Source organism: Neovison vison, chromosome 12 (assembly GCF_020171115.1).
Source record: "Neovison vison isolate M4711 chromosome 12, ASM_NN_V1, whole genome shotgun sequence".
Lineage (NCBI taxonomy): Eukaryota > Metazoa > Chordata > Mammalia > Carnivora > Mustelidae > Neogale > Neogale vison.
Window position 1 is genome coordinate 147,020,886 of NC_058102.1, and position 24,548 is coordinate 147,045,433.

General features: G+C 60.7%; 1 protein-coding gene across 1 annotated transcript in view; it reads left to right on the forward strand.

Moving 5' to 3' along the window:
* Positions 1–24,548, forward strand: part of ADARB2 (adenosine deaminase RNA specific B2 (inactive)) — a 112,703-nt gene that overhangs the window by 67,578 nt on the left and 20,577 nt on the right. The window contains exons 6-9 of the mRNA XM_044228311.1: positions 6,171–6,339; positions 6,739–6,748; positions 7,518–7,656; positions 15,041–15,209. Of these exons, the coding sequence (XP_044084246.1) occupies positions 6,171–6,339; positions 6,739–6,748; positions 7,518–7,656; positions 15,041–15,209 (487 nt within the window). The remainder of the gene's footprint in view (positions 1–6,170; positions 6,340–6,738; positions 6,749–7,517; positions 7,657–15,040; positions 15,210–24,548) is intronic.

Here is a 24,548-nt window from a genome sequence, read left to right on the forward strand (position 1 = left end):
TGGAGGACAAACGTGTCCTGCAAGGCCTGGCCTCCTACGGAGCGACGGGAAGCTGGGGGGCTGACGGCCTTGAGGCGCTGCGGACCTTCGGGCGCATTCACAGCTCCGCGTCCTACCGGCCCAGCGGACCCCGGGTGTTAGGGCTCAAGTTCCTGCCGCAGAGGGTCACCGCTCTGTGGGACCGTGGGGGCGGAGGGGGCGCCCACGCCGTGAGAGCCGGCTGCCTGCTGACCCCCAGGCCACGGTCCCCGCGTCGCACCTCACAACCACCAGCACGACCCCCACGACGGTGCCCCTCTCCCACCACCGGAGCCCGCCTCCCGGAGGGCCTCAGCGAGAGCGTGAGTCCTGCCCGCACACGAGCAGGACACGGGGCTCCCGCCGTAACTCGGGCAATGGGCGCCGGAGGGAGAGGCCTGGGGCGGCACCGGCAGAGCGGGCCGCGGTGTGGGGAGGTTACACATGTCCCACGATACACATGTCCCACAACGCGGCGGTGCTAGTTCTAACCCCACTGTCCACACGGGACAGCAGACGAGCTCCCGGGGCTGGAGCCTCAGGTCAGAAGCAGAAACAGGGTGACGTGACCCGAAGCCTCGGGTCCTGGCACGGGCTGCGTCCTGCCCGCCCGCGCCTCGTGGCTTTACGGCCTCCACCCGGGCGCCGCCGCTCCAGGGCAGCGCATGGGACTCTCCTCGGGCCGACGCACCTGCAGTGTTTGGAGAAGACAGTCCTGGGGACGGCCACAAACCAAGGCTCTGGAGGGAGAGAAATCTGTGTCCAAAAGGGAAACGTTTCCCTGCCATCTTGCCCATGTCCCTCCCGGACGAGACATGCCTGAGCCGGCGTGTGTATGTCCACTCCAGGTCAAAGGAGTTAGAGCAAATTTAGGACAGAAACCAAAACTGAGAAGAGGAAAAAACTGACTCACAGCAAACGTCAGATAATCGAACACAGAGTCTGCCCAAGTGAGGAGAGAGCTGAAAGGGCAGGCGCTGGGCACCCCCAGCGTGCGTGGGAGGCGCTGCAGGACACAGGGACAGGCTCCTACTGGGGACGCTTCTGGGTGCCGGCCCTACATCCAAGGGGGCCGCCATCTCCCCAGGAAGCTGAGGAGAATAATAGGAAACCCTATTATTGGGGCCATGGCACTCAATAGGCACAGCACCAGAAAACGGAGTCAGAACTCACTTTTACACTGCACCCTCGGATAAACTCATGGTTCTGGTATTTGTTTCTGGGACCTGGTTGGTACATTTACCTACAGTTTTCGTCTTAGAAATTCTGTAATCAGAGCTTGCATTGTGAATATTTCTATGCAAAGGGTTTAAATGGGCTCAGAATTGCTCCGTCCCAGTTAAAGTTAAAAAATGATATTCCCAAAGATCACCTAAAGCAGGGGCGGAAGTGCACGGGCTGACGAGCGCGACGCGAGAGGCCAGCCGGGCAGGTGTGTTCACGCTAGCCCCGGAACTCGTCTTGACTGTGTTTGCACATGGGGACCCCGGGCCGATCTCCTCGGGGACAGAGAGAGGGGTGCTTGCTTGCAATGAGCCACCAAGACAGTGAACTCCCGGAGTCACTTTCGGCATCTGAATTTAGCAATTTTACTGCTTTGAGACTTTTAGCTATAGTCAGAAGGGTCTTCCACTCACCAAATGAGTGCAGAGATTACCCCACATTTTGTTCTACCACATCGACACCTTTTTAATCAACCCAAGCCCAGTTAACCCTCTTTGTGTCGCACACGCCTCGGGTTCGGACAGACGAGGAAGGACGCGGACCCGGGTTCCAGTGTCGGGGGGACCAGCTTCACGGCCGTGGGACCCGCTGTGCTGCGTCTCTCCACGGCCGCCCCCAGCCCTGGAACCTGCTCCTCTCTCTGGTCCCCGTGGCTCCGCCTGTCCCAGGACGCCGCGCAGCTGCCTTGGTGCTGCGAGGGGCCTTGTCGGTGTCCCTCGCTGAGCTGCGCCTCCAGGCTTCCTCCACGTCGCCCGGCCGTTGGACGGGTCCGTTCTCTTCATCCCTGAATAACCGTCCGCCATCTGGACGGACCGGGGTTTACGCAGCAGCTGCTGGAGGCCGCGCTCCAGGTGTGGCTGGCTGGGAAGCAAGCCGCCGCTCTCCACGCTTCTGCATCGCCTCGGGTCCACCTGTTAGCTGCCCTGGGGCACGGCGCGCAGCAACGGTGCGGTTCCGGTGTCCAGACAGCTCTCCGTCACAAGACAGCGTCTCCTGTGTCCCCAGCCACGGGTTTGAGATGCCGCTGCCTCGACCCTGCAGTCAGTTCCCGTCCGACTTCGGGGCGGTTTCCGGACTCCGGGCTTCGTCCCCTGCTGGGACTGCCTGCGTCAGAACCAGGGCCACTTGCTGTCGGGCCCCCGTAACCTGCTGACGTCTCCTGGGCTCTGCGTCCTGCTCCTGGCCTCCCCCAGAACTTCCTGGGCTGCCCACTGAAATCAGCTTGCGTGGTTCAGAAATAAAGAACAGAACAATATGTACTTTTCAACCACGTTTTCTTCGTCAAAACAAGCCCTCATGCTCTTCCTACTGGGGTCACACGACCGTCTCCATCACCGCACGGAAGGTTCCGGACGTCGCATCTGCCCGTCCGAGAAGGTGCGACGTCCGTGCGTTCCGGTTCCGTTGGTGTCTTTCGGGGGAGTCAATGCTTTATAGTTTCTTGATCGTTTCTTGTTAAACTCATTCCTGTCATCTTGTTTGCGGCAGCAAACGGAGCCGTCTGTCCTTCTGAGTTTCTGTCCCGCTGCCGTGGGTGCACAGCAACACTGCGGACGCCTGTGCGCTGACCTGCACCTACCGCCATCCGGCCTCGCCGGCATCTCTAGCACTTTCTCCCCCCACGGCATTGTCCAGGGATTCCCACGTACCCAGTCAAGTGCGTTCTCCGGCCACACAGCTCCCTCCCCGTCCCGACGACCCCACCTCCAGTTCCCTTCCCGCTGCGCAGGCTAACAGCCTCGGCGAGTGCTGAGTGACGGAGCCACCGAGGGCGCGTGGCCATGTTCCCGAGCGCAGCAGCCCCCCCTCGGCACCTCCCAACACGCGTGCGCGGGGCAGGGGCGGGGTGTGTGCACGCCTGTCTCACAGGTGTGCACACCCTCTCTCTATACGTGAGAATATAAAAAGTAGTCGGGTTTTGTCAGATGCCTTCTCAGTGTCTGTAATTATAATCTATTTTTCTATTGCATCTTAACTGAATTGAATCCATTTCTGCATTTGCATAATAAACCCCCCCCCGTAGTAAAGCTTGGTGGTTAGTATTTGATTTAGAATTTTGATGTCCGTGACTGAGGCTACCTGCTTTCCTTCTGGCCAGTCCCAGTCGGCGACAAATCCCTAACAGGCATTTCGTGACCAAGGCCCTCTGGGGCTTCCCTGTCCTCGTGCGCTCCAGAACACTCCATAAACAGCCTTGAAATCGGCTGCTACGTCAAGGTCGGTAGAATTGTCCCACAAAACTAACCGGGCCTGGGGCTGTGCAGGAGGAGGTCTCTGATCACGCCTTCTGTTCCTTCTGTAGACGCCCGTAGGGCCACGTTTCCTGTCACCGCTGCTTGTGTTGTCCTTCAGCCACGTCACGAGACGCCATAACCCAGTCCCCCACTGGGTCGCATCCAACAGGGGCCACCGCAGCCGGTGCCGCAGCCCCACTGGGGGGAGCAGCTCAGCACCTGCCCCCAAGCCCACACAACTATGGCACCTCATAGTCTAGAATCAGCCTGAGGCTAGACTCACGCCACCTCCTCTATGCCTGGCTTCCTCCGTCATCCTCCCCGTCGCCTGCGAGAACTCGGTGAACCCAGGAGCCCCGGCTCCGGCCAGCTTGTAGGGAGCCGTGCACACAGTCCCCTCCCCTCACCTTGTCCCAGTGACATTGTGTACAGACTTACGTGGTATGTGTCACACAATACCCTGGTTTGCACACATTTCTGTGCGAGTCATCTCCCCAAACTCACGCTAAATTCCTGAAGGATGTGACGAGTCACACGCACGGGGCTGGCATGCAGGAGGGGAGATGCACAAAACATGAGTAAGCAAGGAATGCAGCTCCTGGGCCACGCGACTGTGCTGAGGACGGCAGAGCCCGGAGTCCGGAGAAGACTTAACAAACAGGAGAAGGGACAGCAGTTTCTGTTTCTACAGCGGTGACTTCTACAGAACCGAGACAGGAGCGTCAGACCAGCCCCCAGGAGAAACGTGGACAACCCTGCGCAGTCCCCCGCTGCTAAGTCACCTGCACATGCACCAGCACCCGAAGGTGGCCACTGCAAGACCACGCCCACAGGGACTCCCTCCCAGCACGCCCACGCCCTGCTCCCGTCCAGCTGGAACCCGCGGAGCGCGGAGCAGGGCACAAGACCCCTTACGTGCATGGTGTTCGGGCCGCAGGTCACTAACATCCCTCGGGCTTGCTCTGAGGGTTCACTGCACAAGGGCCGCGGAAGAGCGGGGCGGCGGGGGAGCTCAGGACCAGAATCCCACGCTGCCGTCCTTGCCTCCAGGCCCAGACTCCGCGTGTGAGGCAGCTGCAATCGCCTTTCCCCCGCGGGACAAAGAACAGACTAAGGCCGTGGTCCTCCGGGATAATCCCGAACACGCTGCGGGTCAGTCATGAGTCTGGGGCCCATTCCAAAGGCTTCTTGGGTTTTGCCCGTCTTCCGTTCGCACCGAGAATGTTTCGTTGACAAAACTCCCTAGACCGCGGTCAGGAGGAGCACTATCCTGTGACACAAATCGTGCTCCACTGTGTGAAGGACCCACCGGCGCCTGGTGGGTCCCAGCAGGTCCGCGGTGGGAAAGGGGAACTCGGAGGCCGGCAGAGGGGGGAGGGGCATGTCCAGGTGCCCCCGTCGATGGCTAGGAACCTGGTACAGAGAGTCAGAAAGGCACCCCACTCGTCTGACCTCGGAATTCTCTGCTCTTGCACATACAAAGAGCAGTAAAAGACCACAATGACTCGGCACCCAGTGAGTCTCTCTTCCAGGGTCATTTAGGACGGCCACAAGCAAACAGAAGCCTTCCGAGTTCTAGAACTAGGCTTCCTAGCTCTCCCCTCCGACCCGTGAAAACTTCTGTCCCAGGGCTCCCAACACCTGGGACACAGCTGCCCGCCCTGGCAGCAGAGGCGGGAGCTGCCGTGCAGCGTGGGGCGGAGCACTGTCACCTGCTCCTTGGCTCCCGGCTGGGCCGTCACTCTTTAGGGAAAACGGAAAGCCTCCCTGCTCTCGGGGACGCGCTGCTCGCACACGGGCCTTAAGTTTCAGGCAACAGAATCTGCAGCACAGACATTGCTCCTGAAATGCGGTGGTAGAATCGAGGCCAGAGCCAGGGGGGCTCCCGCCTCTGGGCTGGGCCTGGGGAAGGGTCAGTCCAACCAGACACCCCTAGCCCCGGCCCTGAAACGCACTTCTGTCAAGGGACACACCTGGGGCCAGGCGCTCTAGGGCAGGTGAAGGAGGGTGGTCCTGCCCGCTTGCTTTCGGGGCCCCCTGGCCTCGAGGTCCAGACTGCTGAGCCTGGGACCCAGGCACCTACATATCCTGCAGGCCCTGGGCCTTGACCTCCCCTGACCTGGGGATGTGCTCCAGCTTCGGGGCAAACGGGTAGAGGGCCCAGTGCTAGGGGACATGGAGACAGGCCGGCTCAGAGAACCCAGACGTGGGCTCCGCTCCTACTCATGGTCCCAGGTCTTAAGTCCTCACAGCGCCTCCAGGGTAAACGTGCAGGGGTGCAGGGGCCGGCCCGGGGCGTGTTCTCATGGGAATCCCCGTCCTGCACACCTGCTTCCACGGGCGAATTATTCGAAGAAGATGCGACTGTCATCCCATGGGACGAGGGGGAGGTGGCGGCAGGATTTCTGGGGTTCATCTGGGCGGTCACGGCACGGCCCGGCGCACGGCTCTGCCCCCACTTTCGGAACCTCAGCCTGAATCCAGCAGCCTGCCGGGTCTACTCCACTCCCGGCGGGCACCGCGCTGCTCCTGCTGCCGTGTCTGGGGAGGGACGGCGCCTCTCGCCGTGGGCACTGGGGACCGTCGAGGCTCCGGGGGCAGGCGGTCTCCCGCAGGCTGGGGTCTCCGGGGTCAGAAGAGGGCAGCGCGGACCCACACCCACACAGGTGGTCTGACGCCCTCTCTGCCCCGCAGGCCTGGACGTGAGGCAGGCGCAGGTCATCGTGCTGTCCTCGGGGACCAAGTGCATCAGCGGCGAGCACATCAGCGACCAGGGGCTGGTGGTGAATGACTGCCACGCGGAGACCGTGGCCCGGAGAGCGCTGCTGCACTTCCTGTACGCCCAGCTGGAGCTGCACCTCAGGTAAGGGGCGGCCCGGGCAGCAGGGCGCGGCGCCGGGACCGGCAGCACCTCCCGGTCCAGACACAGGCGTCCTCAGCGCACAGGCCGCCCCCACACACGTGCCCACACGTAGGAACACGCCCTAGCCTGGTGGCGTCTCCTGGGTCCTCGCGTGGGGAAGGGACAGGGGAAGGTCCTGGGGTCTGTCCTAAGGACGCGGATCCCTCAGGGGGCCCACCTCACCACCTCCCAGAGGCCCCGCCTCCTGACGCATCCTTCCACAACGGAATTTGGGGGCACACACACGCAGCCTCCGGCCAGGAAGTCGCCGCAGAGCGGTGTTTCCCTGGGAAGATGGCACCACAGGTTCAGGCCCGGCCGCCAGAGTCAGGACGCCGTCCCGCCAAGGAAACTGCTCAGAAACAGGGAGGTCAGCTCCAGGCCTGCCAAGGGTGCTAGGGACGGGCCTCCCAAACACGGGTTAGGGCTTCGCCTCCTAAACACCCAACTTCACAGCACCAGGCCACCAGCAATGACCGCTGGCCTTGGAGCCCGGGAGCAGAGGCGGGAGGCAGACAGGCTCGTGGCACGTCTCGGGGTTTCCACGGGGGGGACATCGCTCGGCTGCCGTGGGATCTCAGGACCCAGCCGACATGTTCCATCACCAACGGGGCAGAACGGGGGACGGCACGAGCAGCAGAACACCAGAGCTCGGGGGACACAGCCTCCTGTCCTCGGGCTGGGGCTTCCGAGGGCAGAGGCCTGTGCCCATCACAGGCTGGGGAACAGGGACAGCACCCTGGGGCACGGTGGGTGCAGAAGGAAAGGGGGTCCTTCCAGGGGCTGGAGGCCAAGCCCTGTCCACTTTGCAAAGCAGCTGCGCTGACTCCTGGGCGCCCCGAGCCGTGAGCCCCAGGAGGAGGCTCATAATGCGGAGAGGTGGCTGAGTGTCACCGAGGGGCCGGCTCCGCACTGGGCAGCCCGAGACGCAACATTCTGGGGCGCCGGGGCACGGCCGGGTCTCCTTGCCTGTGCCTCCCCCTGACGCGGACCTGCGGGGAAAAAGCCCCATGGGGGGGGGCAACAAGGGGGAAGTAAGACACTAAATCAGGCCAAGTGTCGGCCCAGTGGGCGCCTTCTCTGGTCGGTTCGTACGAGGTGACCAGGACCCTCTCTCTGGCCCTAGCAAGCGGCGGGAGGACTCGGAGCACTCGATATTCGAGCGGTCCAAGGACGGCGGCTACCGGCTACGGGACAACGTGCTGTTCCATCTCTACGTGAGCACGTCCCCCTGCGGAGACGCCAGGCTCCATTCGCCCTACGAGATCACCGCAGACCGTAAGGCACAGCCCCCTCCTCCAACGGGCCCCGGGCCCCGTGCCAGGCCACGTGTGCTGACCACACTCACGCTCGGGGCCTGGCGGCCTCCGCGGTGCTCGGGAGGGCCGCCCTGAAGCCGCAGTGTGAATCACGGAGAGCAGGGTCGCTCCCCTTCATTTCGATGGGTCAGCAGCCTGCGCCCCAGTCTGCAGAAGGACAGGACAAGGCGACAGCAGTTACAGGGAGCACGAGCAAATTACTTTTCTGCAACTTGGTTTGCAGCTTTGTGGAATAACACTGAGCTTGGTTATTTATGTACAACGAAGCTAGGAGCAGGTGTTGCCGTAGGGTGACCACCTCCCACGTGGAGCACTGGGCAGGACCCGCCCTCCCGGGGGTTGGATCAGAGCGGGGGTGAGTGACAGCATCCCCCGACATACAGGTCCAGTGACATCAGCATCTCCAGGAAGAAGCGTTCAGCTGCTCCAGAGTGCCAGGAAACTGTCCCTGACACGGCGTGTGCGTACAACGCACACCGTGCACACGTGTGCACCACACACACACACACACGTGCGCACACACGCAGAGACCCCCAGAAGCATGCGTGCATACAACACGCACCATGCACACGTGCACACACACGCATACACACTCCTGCCCCAGAAGCAGCACCAGGCAAACAGGTCGGCAGTGAGACGGCACGAATACGAGGGAGATGCTGATTCATCCCAGGAAACCCACCGCAGGCGGGACGCACATAGGGAAGGTTTATTTTTGGCTCTGATTTCCCCCCAGCCAGTGGAAATTAGTGCTCTAATTACCAGTGGAAGGAAAGAAAAGCACTCTGAAGCCTGCTGCGCGAGGCTCCGATGAGATGAGGAAGGTGCAGGGAAAAGAGCCCTTTTAGAAACCCTACATGTATTTAACGTAATCTATTTCTCTAACGCGGGTGGCAGCCTGGCCCAGAAAAATCCCTTCTCCTTCCCGCCCCCTCTGCTCCAAGACCACGGCTCCCCTCTCCCAAGTAGCGTTTTCCTCACTGTCTTCCTCTGCGGCTGCTGGGGTTACAGACAGCGGGCAGGTCTTCCTCACAGTCTGGGGCCACGTGTCCCTGATCCAGAGGCTGGTAGGTCTGCTGTCTGGTGACATCTTGGGTCTTGGAATGCGTCTTGTCCTGTGTCCTCACCGGGGGAAGGGACAAGGGGGCTTCCTGGGGCTCTTTCAAAAGGGCACGAATCCCATCATGGGGGGACACCATCCCCTTGGGGATTTGGGCTTCAACACAGGGGTTTCTGAGGGTCACAAACTCAGTCCAGAGCCACACCCTCCGGAAAGGAAGGGGCAGAGTCCAATCAAATCGAGAGTCACGGGAAGGGCAGCCATGAGCTACCAGGGGCTTTCGGGGAGCTGCTCCAGGACAGACAGAGGGCTGGGGTGGCCTGGCAGGTGACCGCAGGTGTGCCCACTGTCAAGGGCCACGCGGGAACATCTTCACTGTCACGTAGTCTCAGAGAAGGAAGGAGAAACAACGTGGAACAGATTCATTTTTCTTGGAGTGTTCATCAAGCTGAGTCTACAAGAACCAACATCCCATATGAAATTGTGAAATGTGGTCCATTAGACAGCTGCTTAGAACTGGCTCTCCATTTTCTCTCGGAAGATTTGGCACCACGAAGACCCGGCCCAGGAGGCCTCCAGTCTGGGAGGAAAGGTCTGGCAGAACGTTTGGGGCCGACCCTAATTTACCTCATTTACCGGCTTCCTCCTGAGGACCGGAAGGCTGAGCGGGGACGGCTGTGCCCGCCGCGTCTCCAGGGGAACTGCTCCAGCTCATCGGGCCTGCGCCTCTGTGCACCCGGCCCCCACAGCAGCCTCCGGCTTCCAATTCCAGCACACACAGCCAGTGGTTTGGAAACTGCACAAACACACCCTCACGTGCACCCTGGGGCTCGCTTCCCGACACAGATGGCTCCTGCTTCGTCGTGCTTTCAAGAAGCGGCAGGTGCTGCTCAGGGAAACCAAACAGCATTTCCTCCTCCTTTCCCGCGGGTGCGCCGGGCAGCACGAGCTGCTTCTCCCGGGTGACTTGGCCTGGCGTCCTGGCGTCCCGGCGCCTCATCTTGGGGACCCCCAGGAGGGGCTGTCGGCGAGTCTCCTCCAGGAGCCTCACGTCACCTCCCCTTGTTCGCCCAGTTAGTGTAGAACACCCCACTGCCCTCTGTGCGGAGGGCCTCCCAGAGAACCCGGGGCGTTCCTCGTAGGCCCAGGAGGGCTTGGACACTCAGGAATGACTCCCGCTTTGGAGAGAAACTGCTGCCACCGAGGGGAGCTCTGCGTGTCAAGCCCGCCACAGTACAGGTCGTTGCTTTGGAAGGATGCGTGTGGTGGGGGTGGGGGCCCTCTGGTCCCTCTGGGGTCTGGGCTATTGGCCCATCTGCTCCCAGAGGTCAGTGCGTCTGCGTCCTCCAAGTCAGCTTGGAGAGACTGCACATCCCTGCTGTAAGCCTGGCTCCGGGCTCCTACACGGAGCCCTGGGAACGCAGCCCAAAGGCCCGCGGACCTGCCGGAGGAGCCCTGGGGTGGGAGCCATGACCTCCCCAGGTCCCGCACACCACCCCACACAGCCCCGGCCCGGTGCCCATCACGACGGCTCATCAGCTCTCAGCCTCCCTGCTCTGCACGTCCGCGTGTGCCGTGGCTCCGCACTCACCCCTCACACACACACGGACACCGGGCGAGGCGACTCACTCCGCGCATGCCTGTGGCAGACCGCGGGCGGCCGGGCGAGCACAGCCCGAGGCGGGTCTAGACCACCCTGCACCGCAACACACGCCTCGGGAACTCACGGAGAGCAGGATCCCTGGCATCACGGAACCACGCCCGACCGCCCACCCACCACAGAGACAGACGGTGGCCACGCAGTGGGGACCTACGGCCCAGCTGTCCCGGCACTCGAAAGGTTCCCCGGCTTCCCTGACCCCAAACTCCCTACGGCCCCGTCCGCGTCTGGGAGAGCCCAGAGCGCAGTGCTGTGAACCAGCCTCACCTGCCTCGGATGCCTGCCACTCCAGAAATTCTAAATTCCCTCGATTTATTTGTTCCCACAAAAATACTCATGGAGCTAGATCATAGTTCTTCCTCTCTGGAGCCTTCAACAATGACATCACAACACTGGTCTGAGCCGTTTGGGGGTGCTGCCCACTGGCAGCTGCGCGCCCCGCTGGGCTGTGTTAGCACAAACTCCTCTGTGAGCCTCAGCCAGGGAATGTCCACAAACGCTGTTCCCAGCCGCCCGCTGTGCCCGAGACTCTGATGCACACGGGGTGCGCTGGGGTCTCTGTAAACCTCCCCAGATCCTGAGAATCTGACATGTTCCCAGTGACTGGATATCGCTGGGAATCCCCCCAACGGCCTCCTGCGCAGGTTGGGTGTGTATCTCCCAGGTAGAGAACAGCAGGTGTGCGGAACAGCCTGGTCAGGCGTCTGCTGGGGACAGGCAGGCATGGGGACAGGTGAACAAGATTCTTACTGGCAGGGACCAGCCTGCACTATGTAGGTCCTTGGTCTTGCCGGCCAGGCGCGACTCCATCTGTTCTAGGAAGCCAGACCCACGAGGATGACGCTGTATCCTGAGTGGCGCTGGGCGGGCCGGGCCTGGGTGGGCCCCACACAGCTCTGAGGGGAACCTCCATGGAAGAGAGCTCTGATGAGATCCAGGGCACATCACCGGGGCTGAGCCACCAGCGTCCTCCTCCTGACTCCCCAGCATCCTTAAGGCAAATGCCACTTTCGTGGTGTGTCTTTTAAATAACCTGGGAAATTCAGTTCTTAGGGCCATTCTCCTGGCTGTCATGGTGTACTTGCAATTCTCCCCTCTACCTCCCCCAACACGCCATGAGAAAGAGCGTGATGATGTCATAGCTTATGAGCACGTGCTACAAGCCTCGCATGTTGTATGCCAACTCCTTTCGTTGTGTGTCAGGGAAGTTCAAGAGATTAGACCAAAATCACAAAGCCAGGAAGTCTGAAGCGTCCCAAAAGCCCCACCTTCGGGTCTGCCGACTGGGTCCCAGACGCTGACAGGAGATGAGAACGTCCGTGCCCCGTGGAATCAGGCATCCAGAGGGCCTCCGAGCTCCCGCCACCATGAGCACCATCACCACCGCATCCCGCAAGACGCACACAACGGACGCTGCAGACGTGATTACAGGAAGCAGCCGAGTGCATCACAGGGTTCCCTCTGGGATGCACACACCTTCGGAAGACGGTTTGGAAGTTAAAAGGTTAAAAGGTTTTGTGGTGCTAGACATACTGTCTTCTGTCCCGAGGCCTCTCTCTCTCCATCTGCGGGTCTCCTGCCCGCCAGCATCACAGCGGCCCCGCGCCGCTCTCCAGACACGGCCGTGCTCCCTACATGGACACCAGCAATGGCCATCCGTGTCCACCCACTTTGATTCTGTCCTAAAAATACAATATTGACCTGAACAACCCTGGAAAGCATATGACTCCCCTCCTGCATCTTCACAGCCGTCTTCCAAGCTCTCACACTGATAAGCACGCCAGTGATGAGTCTGGGAATACCAGAAGCACATGAGAATGTTCTCGAGGATTTGGAGGATGGATTTGCACCCCGCAGACTGCAAGGCCTCAGACCCGCGGCAGCCTGTGCAGACTCAGCCCCTGCGGCCTCTGGCTGGACCGGTGTCTGCGGCGCCTCCAGACCAACTTCAGCTCCCTCGCACCTCTCACAGCGGCGGAAGAGCGGAGGACATGGGCTCTACCGGATCAGGGCACTCAGAACGGCGCCCGCAGCCGGGACGGATCACACTCGTCGGGGAGCATGCCAGGGAAGGCAGCCCAAGATGTCACACCTCCAAAAACAAACAGGTCTCAGGAGCGCCCCCTGCAGCTGGCTCTTCAGGCAACACTAATCCACCTGAAAACATCAAGTTCCCTCCCACGGAGCAGTCGTTAACTCAAGCCAGGACTCCTTGTCGTTGCGCATTCACCGGATGCAGAGTCTACTTCTGTGGTGCAGAAGCAGTGGGTCAGAACTGAGTAAAGCCTAACAAGGTAAAAGGCAACTTCCAGGGTTGAAAAGTGGCACAACCGTTGAAGCACCAGGAGAACAAGGATGCCATAGTTAATAGAAGGAGAGGGCAAACATACCATATTCCCTGAGAAAATCCCTCTCCCCCAGGACAGCAAGTCCCTGACACTGTGGTAAACTGTAGAAACTGAAGTGTATAGGCCCTCCGCTCTCCCCTGCTAAGGTGGATGAGACCAGTAAGACCCCACCTGGACCATGTAGAAAGTTGGGTCCAAGCAAAGGTTTGTTCAAGGGTTTTTAAGTGATATGAACTATTTCAAGTTCATTTTATCATATTCACCAACATCACTATCATCACCACCAGCACCACCACCATCACCATAATCACCACCACCACCACCATCACCACTATCACAACCATCATCACCATTATCACCATCATCACCACCACCATCACCATCACCATAATCACCAACACCTCCATCAACACCATGATCACCATCATCACATTCACCATCACCACTACCACCAGACCCATCACCAGCATCACCATCACCACCATCACCATCACCATCATCACCACCATCACCATCACCTTAATCACGAACACCTCCATCATCACCATGATCACCATCATCACATTCACCATCACCACTACCACCAGACCCATCACCAGCATCACCATCACCAGCATCACCACCATCATCACCACCATCATCACCATCATCACCATCACCACCATCACCATCACCATCACCATCATCATCACCATCACCATCACCACCATCATCATCACCATCATCATCATCATCACCGTCACCATCATCACCATCAACACCATCACCATCATCACCACCAACACCATCACCATCACCATCACCCCCATCATCATCTTCATCATTATTGTAACCACTGTTCTTTACCACCCTCATCATCACCACCACCGTCATTGTCACCATCTGATCCTAGTACCAGTTGAAGCTACAGAGATCTGCACTCTCACCATCCCCACCAAGGAGCATCTCGGGCTGTGCAGACCCAGGCTCGGTCTCTCAGTTCTTCTGTCTGTGGGTGACTCATAGATCACCCAAAACTAGATCTCATCAAGCACCTCATTGGTGAGGATCAAAAAGCAACCTGAACCCTTTTAAAAGTTTACTTCCTACAAGGAGTACAGCGAGCGATCTTTCTCCCTAAAACATAGACTTTTGAAGCTATGGAAATCTCGTGAAAAAACTTCAGTTCCTAGAAACAGAAAATATCCTGCCAATTATTTTGAGACTTGTAAAAGAAGATACACATATAAATCCACATGTTATTATTTGATGCCTCAGTAAGGATAAATAAGGCAGAAATCCTATTTCCACAACTTCAAAACTAATATCGAAACTTTGTAAAGAAAGTATCTTTAATATCCACCCACGTCAGCATACATATGTAAATATTAGAATCACTATATTAAATATCATTTGTATGCAAATCACTTAACCACTTCCATATTCCAGTATAATCCAGGCTTAACGTGCAGAACTTTTTATGGAAAGAGAGAATCAAAACAATCTTCCCTTTACGCATGGTATTTCTCCAAATAACTGTGGGGTGTGGGGTGCGCAGTGTGTGTGTGTCTATGTGCACACGCATGCTAGGGGGCTCTGGAAAGGAGAGCAGAACAGGGGATGAGGGCATGAAGGGCCCACAGGGACCAGTTCATAGGCTCCACCTCGTCGTGTGTCCTACAGACCCTGGGTGAGCGCGGACGCCCCGCTGCGTGTGCCCGTCTGAGCTCATCCGTCCCCACGGCCCAGGACGCAGGCACCAGTATTAGCCCGAGTTTAGGACTGTGTCGCAGTGGTCACAAGCACCCTCTCCGAGGTTACGCAGCTAGAAAACAATGCAGCCAGGATGAAAACCTCTCCTGGGTCTACAGAGCACAGCCCTCGGGCCAGATCCCACCACGGCCTTTCCAGCTGGTGCGGGAGCGATCTTTAGATGGCTGGGAGAGGGCAGAGAGCAGCATCTCGCAGCAGCGGACGGCAGGGCCCTCGCATGGCTGAGCCCCGAGGACCTCGTGCAGCGCGGCCGCGCTGGCTCACTGGGCGGTCGGAGCGCTCGGGCCTCCGACACTGACGGCCCCGGGGCCTTTAGGGGACGTCGGGGCCGGTGTAGAGGGGGCGCTCTGGAGCACAGCTCTACACCAGCCCCCACCCTCCACGGGGCACTCATCTGTGCCTCCCCAGCCCAACAGCTGACCCGGGCAGGTGTCTGTGGGGACCGGCCCCGTCCCCACATGGCTCCAGGCAGGGACTCCCGGGCTCCGCAGCAGCAGGCTCACGGCCCCCTCTCGCCTCCTAGTGACCAGCAGCAAGCACGTGGTCAGGAAGCTCCGCGGGCACCTGCGCACGAAGATCGAGTCTGGGGAAGGGACCGTCCCCGTCCGGGGCCCCAGCGCGGTACAGACGTGGGACGGTGTCCTGCTGGGTGAGCAGCTCGTCACCATGTCCTGCACGGACAAGATCGCCAGGTAACAGCCCCTTGCTCACCTCCACCCAGGTGGCTGCGGCCTGGCGGGGCTGAGTGAGGGCAGAATGGAGAAGGCATCTGTGGGGGCGGGGAGGGGTGTCCTAGGTCACAGGCCGCGCTCCCGGCTTCAAGTGCTCCACTGAGCACGGGCCAGCTGCCCCCAGCTGCCGCCGGCGGCAAACACATATGGAAGAGCCTCGGTCCACGTCGGCCTGTCCCCCTGCACCAGCCTGGCCCGTTGGTCCGTCGGGAGCCACACGGTGCTTTCAGGCCCACCGTCGCTGAGCACCGCCCCAGGGGCCGCCTGCGTCCTGGGGCAGCTCTCCGACTGTGGGGCGCCCTGTCAGGCAGGCCTCTTCCTGTTCTCTAAGGACTGAAGGACCTTCCAGGAAATGCATCCCCCTGTACCGCCGCCGGCTGGAAGTCCTCCCCGCTCCGTAAGAGAATCTCTTTTTAGAAGGAATCTCAAAAGCCCCCCCTTGAAGGGTCTCGGTGGGGAGCCAGCAGGAGGGCAAGGGGTTGCTAAAGGGCAGACAGGTGCCCCTCAAAGGCACTTTCTGTTCAAGGAGGGGCCCCCTTGCTCGCGACCCCACCACCACCCCCTTCCCGTGCTGCCCCACACGCGCCAGCCCCATGGGGAGCGTTCCTGTCACCTCTGCCCCCACAGAGCAGGGTGTGGCCACCGAGCAGGGTGTGGCCACCATAAGGGCGGCCAGAGCACCAGGCTGGTGGTGGAAAGCCTTGCTGAGAGTGACCCTCAGATCCACGGATTAATGTGTAATCCATGAACTAGAACACTGTGGCCTTGGGGCAAGCCCCCCGCCACCCTGACTTTCAGCCACATGGCTGCCCCCAAGACCTTCGGCCTGGGAGGGCTTGGGGCTGGAACCCACAGGACTGAGGAGGCAGGAGGCCGAGTTAAGGGGCGGGGGGACACTGAGGCTCAGGAGGGGCCAGAGTCGATCCAGGGGACAGACTTGGAGGCCGGGTGGGGAGTTCCCAGGAGCCAGGGAAGGTGCGCCCTCCCTGGCGTGGTTCCCCGGCACTCCCGGGGCAGACTCAGTGAGGTGGGACTGTGTGTTCACCGCAAACGGTGCCTCACGCGAGGCTGGGCACACCCCCGCCGCCCCGCAGACCTTTGCCCCCAGGCCCCGAGCACGGGTGAGATGCAGCTTTTCTCCCTGGGAGGCCCAGCACGGGGCTGGCGGGGGCAGGCAGGTGAGGCCAGGCAGAGCAAGAGGCGGCCACCGCAGGCCCCGCACACGGGGTCCCTGCCTCCCCAGATGTGCCGGGCTCAGGGACAAACCGAGCTCTCCTGGGACTCAGCCAATGGCTGCAGCAGAAATGGAGCCATTTACGTCCCGGGCTGCGGCTCGGCTCTGGGCCCGCAGAGGCAACAGACAGTCTAATGACAATAAATCAAGCCACCGATTTCTGCATCAAAGGGAAAGGCCCGGATCCGTCAAGCAGCTCATCTTTCAGAAGAAAATGTATTCCTCCTTGTTAATATTCTCGTCTATTCATGAAGCAGGAAAAGGGGGGTAATTTTCACCTAACTGAAATTCTCTCGCTGCCCGGAGATCACATCGGGTTTCTAAATTAACTGAGTCCCTAGAAAAAAGGTGAATTAATGCCGCAGCCCTGAGACTTCGCTGTCTGTGGGATCCACACGTCGACCGGCGGCCGGTGAATCGCGGGAGAAGCCCCACGCCGCGCCGGCGTGCACGGGTGTGCTGCGGAGTCGGGCTCCGCCCTTTCTCATCAAACCTGCCAGAGGAACCAAAGGCCAGCTGGCATCTCGCCAGGGGCGTCAGACACGGTCCTGGCTTGAGAAGGAGTCTAGACCGCGCTGAGGAAGACGCTCGTGTCTGGGGCCAGCGACGGCCCGGGGCAGGCCGGAAGGACAGCGCGCTCTCCCTGCACGGACCCGGGAGGGGAAGGACCGCAGCCCCACAGGAAGCCCCTCTCCATGCGCCGAGCTCCCGGGCGCACGTCTGGTAGCGAGCCCTCCTCACTCACCCCTCCAAGCCCTCACCCACCGCCCTCCTGCCCCCAACCGCGTCTTCTCTCTGAGCACACGGACGTGGGAGTCACGTCTCTCCTCCCGGGGGGGCCCCCTCAGCTCTCCAGTCTGCGCACGGCTGCTGAGCCAACTCAGCCCACGAGAGCCGACGGTCATCAGGCAATCTTGAAAGCAGACGGGTAAACACAGTTGTCCTTAAGGGTCAAATAACAAAAACTTTCAACTAAAAAAAGTTATATCAAAAACAGGCAAAAAACAGTCAAAACTCAACCCTTCCTAATCATGCTATTCCCACATTTCCGCGTTTCGCACAGACGGTGTCCGCACGAGGGAGGTGCGCGAAACGCCCGCCCACGCCGGGTCCAGCCCCAAACCCGGGTCAGGGCTCCGCACCAGTCGCGTGAAACCGGCCACGGCCGTGGTGATTACACCCCGGGAATGGGCAGAGGCTGCAAAGCGGTGCCCTTTTTTGGCGGGGGGGGCGGGGGGGCTGGCTGTTCCCCACACCCGTCAGAGCCGTAGGTCTCAGTCACGGAGACGCGACAACGTGTGCGTCCTCTCCCTCGGGACGCAGTGAGCGCGCGAAGGCAGGAACCCACACAGGCGTGTGTGTGAAGGCGGGAGACGCACAGACAAGGCTCATCCCACGCAGGAGGCCACGACCCGTCGTGGCCGTGTCCCACCTGTCCCCGCCCCCACTGCGACAGGGACAGCCGCTCGCAACCGACCCCACCCGTGCCACCCGCCTTCCTTGGAGCCTCCAGCTTCATCCCCTCCTGTTCCTGCAGCCACTGGCCTGAAACTGGCCACGCGGTCATCACATGCTCGTCCTTCTCCCCTTCCATTGCCAATCCCTAAACCCAGCTCCCTTCCCCCGGTGATTACTCACTTGCTCTCTAACCCAGATTTCTGGGGGGACTATCGGTGCTCCCCCCGACCACCACCAAGGGCATCTGGCTTCCACCTGCACTGCTCAGGAGAGCCCGTCCCCACGGAATCCGACAGGTCACTCGTGGGTCCCGTGGGGCTGCCTGCCCCCCCCAAAGCTGGAGTGGTGCTCGCAGGAGAAACAGGCAGGTGGACGGGGGACGGAGACCCCCCCAGCGTCTGTGCGGGATCATTTGTGGAGGAGACGGAGAGCAGGTGACCAGTGCCGGCAGCAGCTGCTGAGGACAGTTATCCGCAAATATCCAGAAACTCACGTCAGTCACTGCAGAAAACCGCCAGGAAGATGGGGGCTTCTCGGACGCACCAACGTCCCTCGGATGAGGCCCCACACCCTTAGTCCTGAGCCCCCACGTGGCGCGCACATGTGCGTCCCATCGGCGAGCAGGGAACGCTGCGCAGCTGGAACCCCCTGTCCGGGGCGGCCACGGCTTCCCACGTGGGCAGCACAGCACAGGGGGCCCAGTGGGATCCCGAACCTGGGGGCCTGCCCCCCTCCCCTAGCTCCAGAGATGGCTCGGCAGACGCAGGGACGCAGCCTCTGCCGGGCCCTCACTCCGCCGGCAGCAAACCGCAGGGTTTACTCTCGGGACAGACACGCTTCCCTGGGGACCGGCCAAGGCTCTTAGCCCAGGTGCTGCTGGGACCCACGAGTCACGTCCACGTGGTGACAGAGGCGGGTCTGTGGGGCACTGACCTCGCCACGTAATGCAGGTGCGTTTATTTGGAGGGAAACGGGTGAATAAACTTGTATCTTTAGTGAAGGAAGAGAAGGGCACCCAAGAGACCAATCTGTACTCCTCCTGCAAACCCGGCCCCCACGTCCATGAATCGCGAAGGGAGCGGCTCTATCCAAAGATCTGAACCAGCACAGCTGCTTGCTTCCCTCCGAGATCCAAGGCAACACACAGGTGTCGGTTTTGGATCAAAGACACCCACGCGACATGAATGAGAGCCCACAGACGTTCTGAGCGCGATCTCCTGAGTCACAACAGGTACCGCGTCACACCGTCAGTGCTGAGATGGTGCAAAGACAGGGTTACAGCAAAACGTGACAGAAGGCTTCAAGCTTTTACCGTGGCTGCAGCGCGCCGTAGAGCACCGTGCACACACGTCCTGGACGCCGGCCGTCGGATAGCGCCTCACCTTTCCTTCCCGTCCTGCCAGCTGCTCTTCTCCGCCCTCCGCTGGGCTTCTGGCTTCCCCCGTGGCCCTGCAGCGGCAGGGGGCCCGTCCGTGGGAACGGGAAGCGGGGCGACAGACCGTACCCCTGAGTGCCCCAGGTCTCCACTGGAGACGAGCGCCTCACTGCAGAGGAAGCTCCGTCCCTCCAACACCAGCGGCACGGGGCTCGTCCACGAGGCTGGGAATCATGCAGGGCAGGCAGTGGTCTCGTCGCTGGAGGGGGGCTGCAGTCCTTCTCTCTCTCCACAGGCAACTCTCCTCCCCCATGAGGAGGACTGGAGGCTGTCACCCCGCCTGGCCCCCAGCCCCCCGGAACACCACCTCGGCGGCCCCCTCTGGGATCCGAACTTCTGCGACAGGACGTGCTCAGCGCGGGGCGGGCCCCCCCCACATCACCTTGAGACCACCCCCTGCCTCCGTGCGTGACCCGTGTGCACTCCATGGAAATTCTGGAGCACCTGCCGGGCTTGGGCGACTCCCACGGACGTGACACTCACAGCCACTCTGAGACACGAAGAGGCCACCCAGAAGCAACAGACCTAAGTCCTGTGCCCCGTGGAAGGACGGTGAGGGCCCCACAGTCAGGAGGGTGGAGCTCTCGTGGCCTGGGGCGGTGCAGGGTGGCCCTGGGCACACTGGGAGAGTGCCAGAAACTGCAGAGTCTGGGCGGCTGCTGTGAGCGGACGCAGGACGCGGAGAGCACGGGCAGAGGCCCCGGCCACAGATGCAGGCCCGGCTTCTCTAGTTGAGGGGACTGTCCAAGGTGAAAAGGGCAGCTGTGGGCCTGGTGATGTCACAGTCACTAAACTCCTGTCGAAGGTGTGGGGCTGCAGCTGGAGAAGCCTGAGCGCCGGGGCGTCCTGCGCAAGTCAGCACAGCGAACCACGCCCGCGTTCTTGAAGGCTTCGCTCAGCGCGCGGGCTCCCAGCTGCCTGACGGAGGTCACGCTTGGCTCCATTGGAAAGTAACGCCTGGGGCGTCCCGTGCAGCGGGAGGGGAGAGGGCCCCAAGCCCGAGAGCCGAGCAGTGCAGACCCAGGCGTCCTGGGTCACGCGAGAGGTCTCTGCTGCCCCGTGCTTGGGGAAAGACACCCCAGGGCCTCAGAATGGGGACATGCAGCCTAAATTATTCCCCCTAAAAATAATCCTGACCCTGAACATAGCACAAAAGAAAATCTGGTGTCTTTTGTTAGGGACACAGTTGTCAATCACCATGGACATTCTTGGGTCATCAGAGACTTTTCAAAGTGAAACCATTTCTCTGTAGATTCTGTACAAATGGCAGAAATGCTGTCTCAAAGATAAGTCAGTCCCAGGGCTCCAGTCGGGGACAGTCCGTCCCTCGTGGCTGAACTGGCCTCGTAGGAAAACCAAACCAACCGCAAAGCTCCGCATGGTGGGCGCCCCGCGATGCCCTGACACTGGGGGTCTGCCGCCTGCAGACGAAGGGGCCGCTGAGCGAGACCAGGAGACAAGCGTCACGCCCGACTGCCGAAGCCGAGCTCGGGGAGCGGCTCCCCGTTACTGAGTCAAACGCAGGGAGGAGACACGAGGAAAAGGGGGAAAGTAGAGGAGAGACACACAGCAATACCCCGGCGGGGACAGACAGCAGCAGCCAGCGTCCGCTCCCCCCGAACTCAGCCGTCAGGGCCGCCGCGCTGGCCATCCCCTCGGCAGACGGGGCGCTGCGCGGCGCCTTCAGGGTCCGTGGAGCTCCGGCCTCGGGGCGGCCCATGGGCACAGCTCCCTGTTCCCAGGCATCCGGAAGCTTCTCCCGATGGCTACGGGGAATGATGGAGCCCATGACATCCTCACACGAAGGCTTCGCACCGGACACACTCCCCTACGAGGGTCACAGAGCCCACCCACGGTGAAGGGTAACCAGTAGGTGCTCGCAGATGAGACGGGATGGGACCTCCCGATGGGCCACAGCAGATGCCACAGGCTGAACAGTGGTCCCTGAAACAGTATGTCCACGTCCTCACAGCCAGAACCTGTGGAAGTGCCCTCGGGTGTGGGGCGAGCACGAGGGGCGATTCTGGTTGGCTCTGGGTTCAGCCACATGGGTCCTTGTAGGAGGGGACCCGGCGACAAGGAGATGACGTGTCTACAAGCCACAGAACAGCAGGGCGGCCAGCGGCAACCCCCCAACAGGGATCAGAGAAAGGCCTGGTCTGGCCTCCCCAGAACCCCGAGCACACCTGGACCTCAGGCTGGAGCCTCGGGCTGAGAGAGAATCCGTGGCTGTTGTTTCCAGCCCCCACGTGGTGTGTGCCGCCACGACCCCGGGAGACCAGACCCCCAGAGGTGAGAGGTGCTGCTCGCTTAGCCCAGCTCGTGTGGTCTTTGGAAAATCATGCAATGAGACCAAGTCACAGTAAAGTCAGCTCCCGCAACGCCTCCACCCATTCCCCGGTGAGGACAGCGTCACGACAGAGAGGCAGCCGCTGCCCGGCCACCACGGCAGCCGACCTTCCGCAGCGCAGACGAGGAGGGTAACTGCGCCCCCGAGAGCATCCGACTCCTCCAAGAGACAGCAGAGCGCAGGTGCCGCGGCTCCGCGAGACCGTGGGGGGGGACAGCTAACGGCCCTGTCGTGGGCGCCTTCCCGAATGCGCGCTCTGCTTCTCCCGCCGCGGTCGCCCACCCACGCGCGCTCCCACGGCGCACGCCGCCCCCTGCAAGGAGGGAACCAAAGCAGGGCGCTCTGCCTCTGCTCGCAGGATTCAAATCTGAGCGGCACATAAAAGTGTAAATCTTCTGGAACTAATGTTCCTTTAGCTATGGTTTCTAATTTTAAGTACCTGAGCTTGATTATTGATTGCAATGTGTCTTTAAATGAACAGATTAAAACTTTCTCCATAAAATGAACTGTAAAAAATTACAGCTGTTCTCCGGGGAGGAGGGCACTGTCTGACTTCTAAACTCGGATTTCAGACGGTGAAGAGTGACTTCCTCCTCCTGACCGCAGCTGTGGGCGGCGCCTCTCAGCTCCCCGCCACCAGCCCCCTGCCCCCGATCTGCCGGTGGTCGTCCTATGCTGGAATGTTCCCCGCTCCACGGAAATCAAGCAACAGTGCTGCTCATCTTTCCGTTCTGGAGATACAGGTCCTTTTAAAAGGCGTCCTCCCAAACACCCACCCCAGGATGCCCGATTCAACAGTCCTGCTACGCTTCCGGCACCGAAGACGTGGTGGCAGTCTGCCCACACCCAGCCTTACAGAAGCCCCAGCGGTGACATCAGGAACACGCTCCCAGTACAAACACTGTATCTGGCGCCTCACCTCTTGTACCTAAAGCAACACGGATCTGCACAGCTCCACGCCGCCCCACCCCGGACGCTACAAACGGCTGGGAAGCTCAGTTTCTGCAAAATCATCTGGAAATCTGGTTGGCCCTACAGGAGACAAGACCTTGGTCCCAGGAAAGCAAAGGGATCGGTGAAGCGACCATGTGAGTCAAGGCCACGGACATCTCATGCACGGTACAGCGTCAGCAGGACATGGTGGGGTCCTGATGATGGGACCGAGGGGGGAGACCATGTCTGGGGACTTGAGAAGAGAGAGCCTCGAGTGCAGGTCTGGGCAGAAGGAGCTCGTGGCACACACAGCAGCCAGAGCTTCACCTTCCAGCTCCATCTCCACAAAAGGAACGAAAGGCGCTCCCTAGAGTAAAAGAGACACTTGTCCTCCAGGAACCAGGGGCCAAATACAGCCCCTCTCAGGAGGGCCATGGGGCCCAGAGCTCTGGGAGCCAGCCGGAGCCTGGAGCTGGCGATGGGGACACCGGCCTGTGGCTCAATCAGCACAGAAACCCCACGCACCCCGGAAACCCCACATGCAGGACGCGCACGCACTGGCACGGGGACCGGAGAGGCACGGTCGGAAGAACCGAGTCACCGCACTGCTCTCCGTCTGGCCGGCCTGCGGACACTCAGTCTGTCGGGCAGCTGCAGACAGAAATGTTGGGTCGAGAGAGGACACGGCCCAGGTAGGTTTCTGCAAAACAGACATGAGACCGTGTGTTAAGCAGAAGTAATTTCTTTCAGCTGAAAATAACCCAAAGTGGCAGGACATCATCCTGACCCAAGCCCGACCACCAGGACACCTGTATCCCCAGCTTCTGCCGTCACTGCCGATGTCCAGGGGACTCTGAGCGCCATGACACACACAGACATCCTGAGGACCTACCGGTAGCCAGAGGTCACCTCAGAGCAGACAGGTATCCACTATCTGTAACAACCGTCCCAAAACAGAGGGGCCTGAAACACACCACGCGCTCTGCAGGCAAACCTTCCATGTGCGGGGGGCTGGATCGGACGGCATCTGCGCGGGCAGCCCCTGGGGTCAGGGGCCGCTCTCCATACGGCACGCTCACACGGCTGGCCAGCTGGGGTCGACGGGCAGCTAGGAGCTCAGCCAGGCTGTGGACTGAGTCCCCTTCCTGGACTGCTTGGCTGGAATTCAGAAGGACGTGGTAGCGTGAGCGAGAGCAGGGGGACAACACATGTGGTTTCCACGGAAATGGTGAGTTCCCTAAGTCGACCAGTTCACGGCGTCTGAGGGAGGGAGCAGAGGGGGCCGGCCGGAGAGCAGTGAGGACAGAGAGCAGCATGGACAGAAGGCAGTGACCGTGTCCCTGGCCGGCAGGTGAGCTGCGGGCGGCCATATCCAAGCTCCTCCAGGAGTGGACGGTAATTATTTAACAGCCCCTACTAAGTAGCCGTTAGATGATTCCAGGCCTTCCGTGTTGCTTTGTTTGCTTTGCAACGGCCAACTATTCTCTCGCGACTGTGCTTGTACCTGTGGCCTGCGGATCCCCAGCGGTGGCGTCCCTGAGTGGAGGAGTTCATGGTCTGGCCCTTCCCTTTTGCTGGGAAAGTCCCCCCCAGCAGACGGGCAACGGGATGGGCCACTTGTGCATGTCACCCGCCTGGTCAAGGGGTGGGAGAGGAAGGGTGTGATTGAGGACCGGGGGGCAGGTACCGACGCCCAGACTGGGAGGGAGGAAGTCCTCTCCTGCAGACTCTGAAATGACTGAGAAGCAGACGCTACGTTATGACCATGCACTCGGCACAGGACCCAGCATTCTAAGCGTAGCAGCGGAGAACCCCCTGGAAGGCTCGTTGAAGCTCGCTCTGCCAGCCCTGAGCTTCCGAGTCCGTCCGTCTGAGATGGGGCCCAGAGTG